Raw genomic sequence first — 8,966 nt, 5'->3', positions numbered from 1 at the left:
TATACATGTGGATGACATTCCAATTGCTGCACCAAAGTTGACAGATGTTCTCTGGTTCAAAAGAGAACTTGGCAAGATCTTCAAGATCAAAGATCTAGGTGAACCTGAGAAGATCCTTGGCATGAGAGTCACAAGGGACAGGAAGAGAGGAATCCTGAAACTTGACCAAGGACACTTTGTTAGGGACAGCCTAGCCAAGATGGGAATGAACCATAAGAAGGCAGCACCTACACACTCACCCATGGACAGCTATGAGGCCCTCAAACCTTCAAGCCACATGGATGAGAGGTGTGACATGGCAGAGTACCAGAGTATTAATGGTACTTGGATGTGGCCAGCAACAATCACAAGGCCAGACATTGCTTTTGCCCTAGGAAGGATGAGCTCATTTGTGAGTGACCCATCCACCTACCACATGAAGGCTTTGAAGAAGATCACTAGGTACCTAAGATCATACCCTGATCTAGGACTTCAGTTCTCAAAGTCTGGAAAAGGACACCTTATTGGATACTGTGATTCTGATTATGCAATGGACAAAGCAGACAGAGTCTCAATCCTTGGGTATGTCTTCTTCCTCTGTGGGGCACCAGTTTCTTGGATGAGCAAGAAGCAAAAGTCTGTAGCAACATCCACAATGGAGGCTGAATACATGGCCATGAATGCATGTGCGAAGCAGTCCCAATTCCTAGCTTCACTGCTAAGGGAAATGGATTGTCCAGAGTTAGTGGGAGACTGTTCCCATCAACCAAGAATCACTGGAAACCAGGAGACTGTATCAAATTTGAGACCAGTCCAATTAAGAGGTGACAATCAAGCTGCCCTCACCCTAGTGAAAGATGCACATGTTCATGACAAGTCGAAGCACATTGACATTGCCTATAACGCTGTTAGGAAACTTTGGTGGAGGAGGCTTATTGCTGTTGAGTACACCCCAACCTCTGAGATGGTTGCAGACGGGTTTACAAAACCAAAGACTGGTCCACACTTCCAGAGGTTTGTAAGCCAGCTGAACCTGTCATAAAAAGGTCCAAGTACTATTGACAGGAAGTGAGCAGACTGTAACCTCCCATACGAGATGAGTGGGAGTGTTAAGATGTAGCATCTCAAAGGGAGTCAACAATCAGGAAGTGATCTGGCAGCCTGAGGCATCCACGATGACTCAGCTTGTAGGGAGATACCTTCTCTCCCCTTTTAGCTTAGATAGACATCCAACACAATCAACATATTGGTTCCTGATATATTGCTGCATGCTCGTGCTATTAGTCAGTTGAAGATTGATCTCTTACTCCACTCCGCTGCCATCCACCCGTACCTGTTCAACAATAACTATATCTAGGACGACTAGCTAGATTAGACTCTATTAGCTAAGTTTATAGCAAATAATATAGTATCCGTAATAATAGACGTCTCGCCGTTCTATACTAATACTAGGCGTAATCTAAGGTTCTCTAAGATCGACTTAGGCTTACCTATACTACTAATACTATATAAATAGCGACTAGACGCCGAGTCCGCGGACAAGTTTACGGCTAAGATATAAGAGATATACTAATACTTACGATAGTAGATAGCCTTAGTATAAGTAGTCTAAGCTAAGTATATAAACTAGACGCGTATAACTATACTACGGTACGCCGAAGGCGACGAAGTATAGGTAAGTACTAAGAACTAGACGATAGAGAGACCTTCTCGGAAGATAGACGTAAAGTAGTCTAGACCGTACGTAATTACGGAGGTACTACCGGGTAACACTTATAAAGTAGAGCTCCTACCTACTTTAAATATCGACAATCGCTTCTACTTATACCTTCTTATACTAGTTTATCCGCCGGTTATAGGACAGATATAACCCGTACTACTACCGATCCGAATTATTAACGATAAATAATATAAAGCCGATCCCGCTAAACCCGATTAATAGGAAGTTAAGTAAATTCTAGACTATAAGAAGAGATAGCCGCGAGGACTAATACCGGTAGGAGGCAAATAGCTGTACTAGGAATACTTAGTGAAATATATTAGATATAATAAGCTATCCTATAAAGCTACGGACTAGGTTATCGAGACTACCGCCGCCTCCGTAGCCGACTTTTACTATAACTACCCGAGAGCGACTAAGCTACCTAGTTTTTAACTACCTATAGACTAGATACCGAATAAGAATGCTATAGGTATACGTATAGCGCGCTAACTAGTATAAGTAGCGATAGCTCTAATACCGGTAGAACGAGGCCTCCGGGCTTATAAGAAAGAGAGCGATACGTATAGTCTAATAGATAATAAGGTGTTTACGAAGGCAATAAGAGATGTAATAGATACGAAAGATGTAAGAGGAGAGGAGAGTGCTCTAGAGCGTACTCTAAGAGGGGGGGGTAGTATTACCGTACCGGCGTATATTTACTTAAACCCGCGGGTACGTACCTAGACCTCGCGCCCGCTAACTAATCTAACTAGCGGCTTAGCGCCCGTATATAACTCTCGCGCCCTCCGCGCCTCCCTTAGATAGAACATCTATTCGACTTATACCTTACCCGACTACGTACTTATACCTACTTATAATAAACGACCTAGATATTATAGATAGTAAACCTATAACGCTAAAGAATCCGTTACTAATAGTCGACCCTACGACGCCCGCGTAATATAGATATAACTTAAGGTAAACTTAGGCTTAATATATAGTTAGCTTATCTAAGATATACTATGTTATAATATAGACTCTCGACTTAAGGCTTACTACGGTAAGATATATAGTCTCTCTACGGTTAACTCTACGTGAGCTAGCGCTTCCTAATAGTACGATTCTTCCTCGTACTCGACTTAATATATATTTTGATTATAGATATTAGTTTAGCGTTATACGGATATACCCTACGGCAATATATTTCCGCGTACGAGGGCGTACGGCGGTTTAAGAGGGGGGGTAGTATTACGGTTCACCTCGTAAGGCTATACTTAGTATTACGTGACCTCGTACGCTAGCGAGCCCGGACCCTAGACCCTAACCTCGGCGTTTACTTTATCGCGGCTTCGCGACTTTCTTATCTTCTCTTTTTTATAGAACTTATTCGACACTAAGGTGTTTATACGTTTACGCCCTATATCGCCTTATCCGTATTATTATCGATGTCGATAATTTACGACAAACTTTTATATATATAGCTAGTTATAACTTCTACTAACGTACTTTACTACCGAGCGGGCTATACTACCGAGCGGGCTACTTTTACTAAGAACTATACTACTTCTACTTTAATTACGACGGTATCTTAACACGACGACATCCTATAGAATCGTTACTAGGAGGACAATTCCTCTTTAGATTCTTCGCTATCTAGTAAGTCTACTTAATAGGTACGTACGTTATGCCCCGACTCGCTATATCGCTTATAGCGTCGTAGCCTTAGTACTAGCCAAACACTATCTAGCGACTCTCTACTTACTTCCTACCTCCTAGTATCCTCTAGAGGTATCAATTGCGATCATTATTAAAGGTTAGAGACCCTCTAGACTAAATGTACTTGCGCTTTTGTACTTTTTGCTATATAAGGGCCTCGTTAGACTTACGTAGCTTACTAATCTCGCTTTGTATAAGAGCTATCTAATGCGCTATCTCTCTACTCCCTTTTATAAGCTAATATACCCCTTTCTATAACGAGTCTAGCGATGAACCTGCCCGGGCACGCAATTTGTTCGTTACTAGTGTCGATTAAGAGTCGAATTCTTTTGTAGTTCGTAGTATCTTCGACTCCTAAGGGGTAGAGTCCGGAGCTAGAGGGGTTAGCGTACGTAGCTTAATATTAAGCTTGTCTATCACTACCTATAGATTAAATAGAACTAAACTAGCGCCTCTAAAGCTCGATAGGATGTTCTCCTATCTAAATATAGCGTTATAGGCTACCTAGAAGGCGCGTAGGAACTCTACTTTATCGATATAAGTAATACGCTAGCGTACTAAGCCCGAGAGCTAAGTACCGTATACCTTCTTTAAAGGCGAATAGCAACCTATATCTAGTAGCTAGAGTAAGTACGAGGCGTACGATAGTATATATAGGGCTAAGATCTTATATTCCTTATCTAGATTCTAGAATGCCTTCGAGTTATAGCTCTCGTAGCTATCGATAATAAGCAGTCTCTATACCCTAGTCGTATAAGCTATAGTATACTTCTAGAAATGCTCTAGCTACCGTATACCAAACTTATTGTTAGTCTAGCCGTTCTCTATTAGCCCGATTGTCTAGTCTAGACCTAAGTTGCCGTCTTAGTACTAGGTACTAATATGCTATTTACCTATAAGAATAACGTAGGGTAGGAGCGCTATTCCGTCTATATAGATAGTCTTAATTACTATTACCTATTCTCTATTACCCTATTAAACGACCTTCCTCTTTCTACTACGCCTTTCTAAACCCGTAACGACGCTCTAAGACGTAATGACACCTATTATAAACCCTGTCTCGTCGAAGTTATAGGTGTCCTAGTTAAGGATGCTATACTTCTCCTTTATATTACGTATAAGTAAGAACTACCTCTCGATAACGTCTAGATCTTCTATTAGGGCTCGCTAACGATCGTATCTACGTATTATGCGAACCTTTAGCTCACGATGCCGCCTAATAAACCTGTCTGTCTAATTAAGACTAGCGGGCTTAAGACCCTTCTCTTATAGTAATGAATCGGCTATTACTCGTATACTAGCCTTTAATAGCGGGAAACCTCTAAGATCTAGCTCGAGTATGTACTCAAGTATCACCCTCTCTTCTAGCTCTATAAGCTTCTTCGAATTAGGCTCGTAGTCACCCCGAGAAGGTCGTCTATTCAATCGATATCCTAGTGTAGTTCGAGACGCGTCGTATACCTTTATAGTAAGTCGATTCGTAATTGTCGCGTCGCGTTTTGTGGCCTAGACCGCTAAGGTCAGTTTAGCCTCGTTTGAAGACAATATACGCTATAATAGTAGTTATATAGCTGTATCTATAGAAGTGGTACAGTTCTTAGCAAAAGTGGCCCGCTTGGTAGTAAAGCACGTTATAGTATATTTAATATTACAAAACTCAAATTATCGATAGATCTAGATTAGTTCTATATTTCTAGAAATTTGTATTTTCGTATCTAGCTATACTACGAAGTTATATCTTATTTTCTGAAGTTTTTTAGAAAACTCGCGATTTAGCGGACCGGGAAAGCCGAGTGTACTAGGTGTTTATGCTAGCGTTCTAGAGCTGAGAACCAGCGGCAAGAAGCTCACCTAGAAGCAGATAGTATCTCATTTCCCGGACCGCTCAGCCAGTGCCGTTCAATCAAGATGGGACTTTTGTCTTGCAGGAAGACATCAATGTCCAGTCCGCTACACTTCAGTAACTTCGTCCTGGACGCATAAGGAGCTAGATCTTCTTCGAACTCTCAAACAAGATCCGGGCTTCACTTACGTCGACATGCAGCATCGTTTCGAAGGACATAGCACCAAAGCGCTTGTGTAGCAGTACAACCATATTGTAATAGGATCTACGGAGATACCGTAAACAGCACATGAAGATGCATATATGCTGGAGTTGAGAGCTGCCGGTCAAACCTTGTCCGACATCGCAAAGCAGCTGTTAGGCAGAACCGCGATAGCCATATCCCGTCGCCTACGCCATCTTCGCTACCGACAACACGTCGAGGATCTCGAAGCTAGGAAAGACGCATCGTCTTCTCCGGAGAGCAGTACAACGACACAGGCAACAGACGAACCCGTACAATGATCAACGCACTATAGTCCCGTTTACTGGCGGCAACGGACCGCTAATGGAAAAGATTTCGTTGCTCCAAGTACCGTTGCGCACGAACGTTCCTGGCGAATTGATTCACTCGTTCCCAAGCACTTCCGTCATTGATCTATAATCACCACTATGACATCCGACATTGACCGCTGTCTTTACACAGCCAGCTTGCCGACACCAGACGACTCCTCTCTAGGACAAAAGAGCCATGCATTTACCGCCATCGCTTAACGATAAGCATCTGCGGCGAGGTACAGGCGCAGCTCGAACACCGGAAGCTTCTAGGCCTTCGACGCTTTCATGTTCGCACGTGGTCCATTTCGCGGCGTAACGTGACATCCTAGTAGGGTGCCCATGCTTCGGGCAAATGATTATCGGGTTGACAGACGAGTGCCAGTTTCAGACAACTGTAGGCTACTTTAGGCTCAGCCATCTGCTGAAGCTTTCGTCTCGAGGCGCAGAGCCGGTACCTCGCCACAGTCCGTGGTATTTGTGGAGATCAATGGCATGGGCCAAGCCAGGCGGCAGCGCAGATGCACTGTAGCGATTACTGGTAGGTGTCAGTCTTGTAGAAGAAAGGTTCAACGCCCGTGTAAGTCGTATCAACTGGTTGTTCCACATCGGGTCCACATTTCACTTCATAGTCCTTCCTTGCACTGACCAGGAGTTGGTAGATGAGCTGCGGGAGGCGCCTGTGTGGTTTCGGACATTATGTACAGGCGAGGAAGCTGTTCCCGGAAGCCTTGGTCTTTTCTACTAGTGTCACAGAGATTATGGCATCGTGTTAGGGTCTCCCAGCGGCTACACGAAACCCGATCACTTGCACGTACTTGTGGACTGCACATAGCGAGCCGGCAAAAGTGTATGTACCTCGGCATATGCTTGTTATGTCGCATTTCAAGTCGAGTTGCACACTACGATGAACATCATGGCAGACTTCAAGCAGACGCCGTCGCAAACAATTGTCATGCCTTCTGTTAGGTTCCTGACACTACTGGCGTATGTCTTGCATCAAAGGCCTGTGCCAAAGGTGAGGAGCGTTATGGACAATCAAGAGCTGGGAAAGGAGATTAGATGCGTGGCGGACTCGCTTAAGGAGCCAGTCCGGTGTTGGAATCGATGCCACGTCGATACAGTATAGCTACGAGGCTCCTGTGCCGAGGTACAGAAGGTAGGAGGTGAGGTCAAGACACGGTGCGGGAGCCTCCCGCTAGCGGCTTCATGTTCTCGGCATGAACCGATGCATGTGCAATTACGTCTTGCTCTTACAAACGGGAGCTTTCTCACAAGCAGCACTGCGCAAGCTCAGACGCTGAATGGGGGCCTGCACAATGCTGCACTCCCCATGTGATGAGGGCATTGAGAGTTCAGCGCCACTTTGCTGTGGAAGGCGCTCGCAGTCGCTGATGTGCAGATGCCACATGAACTCAGAACCAAGAATTGTGTACTTCGACACGATACGCTGCGCCGTCAAGCCAACGAGGCGATGTATATGTTCTTCACCTGGCTCGAAGAACGAGACCGCGTGCCGTGTATGGTTGCCGCGGCAGGTAAGAAGCCGCAGTTCTGGAAGCCTGTGTCTGTCGTATCTTTGTACGAGCTCCAAACTCAGCTCGGCGCTCGATGGGGAAGCATCGGGGTCACTCTCCGTCTTGGGCAATAGGGTGACTTTGCCTTGCGCTACGTCCGCATTCAGAGATGCATACAGGTAGACCTCGGTCTCCGTAGCTATATCTGTCGTGATCGAGGTCTCTGCCCGCAAGTTGAAGCATTCACTTGTCACGAGGACCTTGTTTGTGGTTCTGGGAAGATGATATGTGTTCCTCGCAATGGTCAACTCAACCTTGGAAAAGTTGCGTAGTTGGGATGCATCGATTCGCTTCAGGCCGAGCTGTCTCTCGTAAACGATGTCTTCGGTTTCACTCGTCCACGACTTCCGTAGATCAGTGGTATCGATGTGAATCCGCTTCTTGAGGGTCAGGCCAATCTGCGCTGCTGAAGGCTGCACCGAGCGGGCGTTCAGAGCTACTAGGACATACCGCCGTTCATCGAAGCGGGGCTGATCTGGATCGAAGCAGTCGTACACGTCAGCTAAGACGCTTATGCGAAGGCCAGCATTTGATAGCTCGAATGCATCCCGCTGTGGCAATGACCAGCTAGTGAGGTGATGCTGTCCCGTGAACGCAGCTGGGGAGGGCGCCAGAAGAAGTCCGCCGCCCCCGGTCCAGGCCAGAATGCTGTGATCTATCCGGTCCCACGTCCGGATGATCTCTTCTTGCAGTCTCATGAATGACTTGCTACCTTCCCCGTAAAGTAATGGCATATTGACGTCAAAGATACCCATCAAACAATACGCCTGGTCCTCAATCCGCGATGTTGTGCGGTGAGCCGCCCAGGACATCTTCTGGGCAATGCTCGCTTTCGAGAGCTGCCTTTGATCCAGTAATATTGCCGGACTGATGAGTGTGATCTGTGACAGACTAGCCACCAGCTCCGTCTTTGTACCAACTGCGACCCATCTATGGTCGTAGGAACGTAGGTGGCCCGGCGCAATCAGCTCTTGCAGTGTCCACCCTCTTGTAAACCACTTGCTCTGACCTAGCAGTTGCTGCAATTTTAGTTGCACCTCTGAAACGTGGAGATGAAACTCCAGTCCATTCTTTCGACCTGGAGACGTCGGGTTATCGACAGCTTGTTGATATGAGTCGAATCCTACCAAAGCAGGTGCGTGGGCACTAAGCGGCTCCGCAATGGTAGCTATGTCCACGTCCGCAAGGTACGCATAGCAAACTTTTGCGTTTAGATACCATAGGTACATCGAGTTGATGGCTTCTCCAAGCTCAGCACTCGAGCGTTTATCGATACAGCAGGTGTCGATCCATGCATGTTCCAAATTATCTTCTTGTGCTTGCCGACAGGCGAAGTCAATCTTGATGTAGCCGAGCATATTTCGACTGCCTGGATCATGGATCATGTCAAATGTAAACTCTTCTTTGCCCCATGTGTGCGAGAGAATGGCATACTTGCCTCGAACCTCGCGAAAGTCGACGAAGTCCTGCAGCTTTCTGCTTTGCGCGTTGAGTAACCACATCGTGACAAGAGGTGGAGGTTTGAGAGAAAGGTGTAGACATTAGGGTTCTATCATCCAACTGGAAGTAGAGGAGCTGAGGTCTAGGTGGTACATGCTGCGCCTCGGACGCAGGG

General features: G+C 45.9%; 1 protein-coding gene across 1 annotated transcript; it reads right to left on the bottom strand.

Annotated features, from left to right (window-relative positions):
• Positions 1 to 7,014: 7,014 nt before the first annotated feature.
• Positions 7,015 to 8,853, bottom strand: CLAFUR5_07749 (Vegetative incompatibility protein HET-E-1; the record flags this gene model as incomplete). The annotated part of the gene is made up of 1 exon (XM_047906897.1): positions 7,015 to 8,853. One exon carries the CDS (start codon positions 8,851 to 8,853, stop codon positions 7,015 to 7,017), a length of 1,839 nt encoding a protein of 612 aa, XP_047762930.1.
• Positions 8,854 to 8,966: the final 113 nt, after the last annotated feature.

This window comes from Fulvia fulva, chromosome 6 (genome assembly GCF_020509005.1).
Source record: "Fulvia fulva chromosome 6, complete sequence".
NCBI classification, from domain to species: domain Eukaryota; kingdom Fungi; phylum Ascomycota; class Dothideomycetes; order Mycosphaerellales; family Mycosphaerellaceae; genus Fulvia; species Fulvia fulva.
Note: the sequence above shows the minus strand (reverse complement) of the source record. Positions and strands in the feature narration are given on the sequence as shown.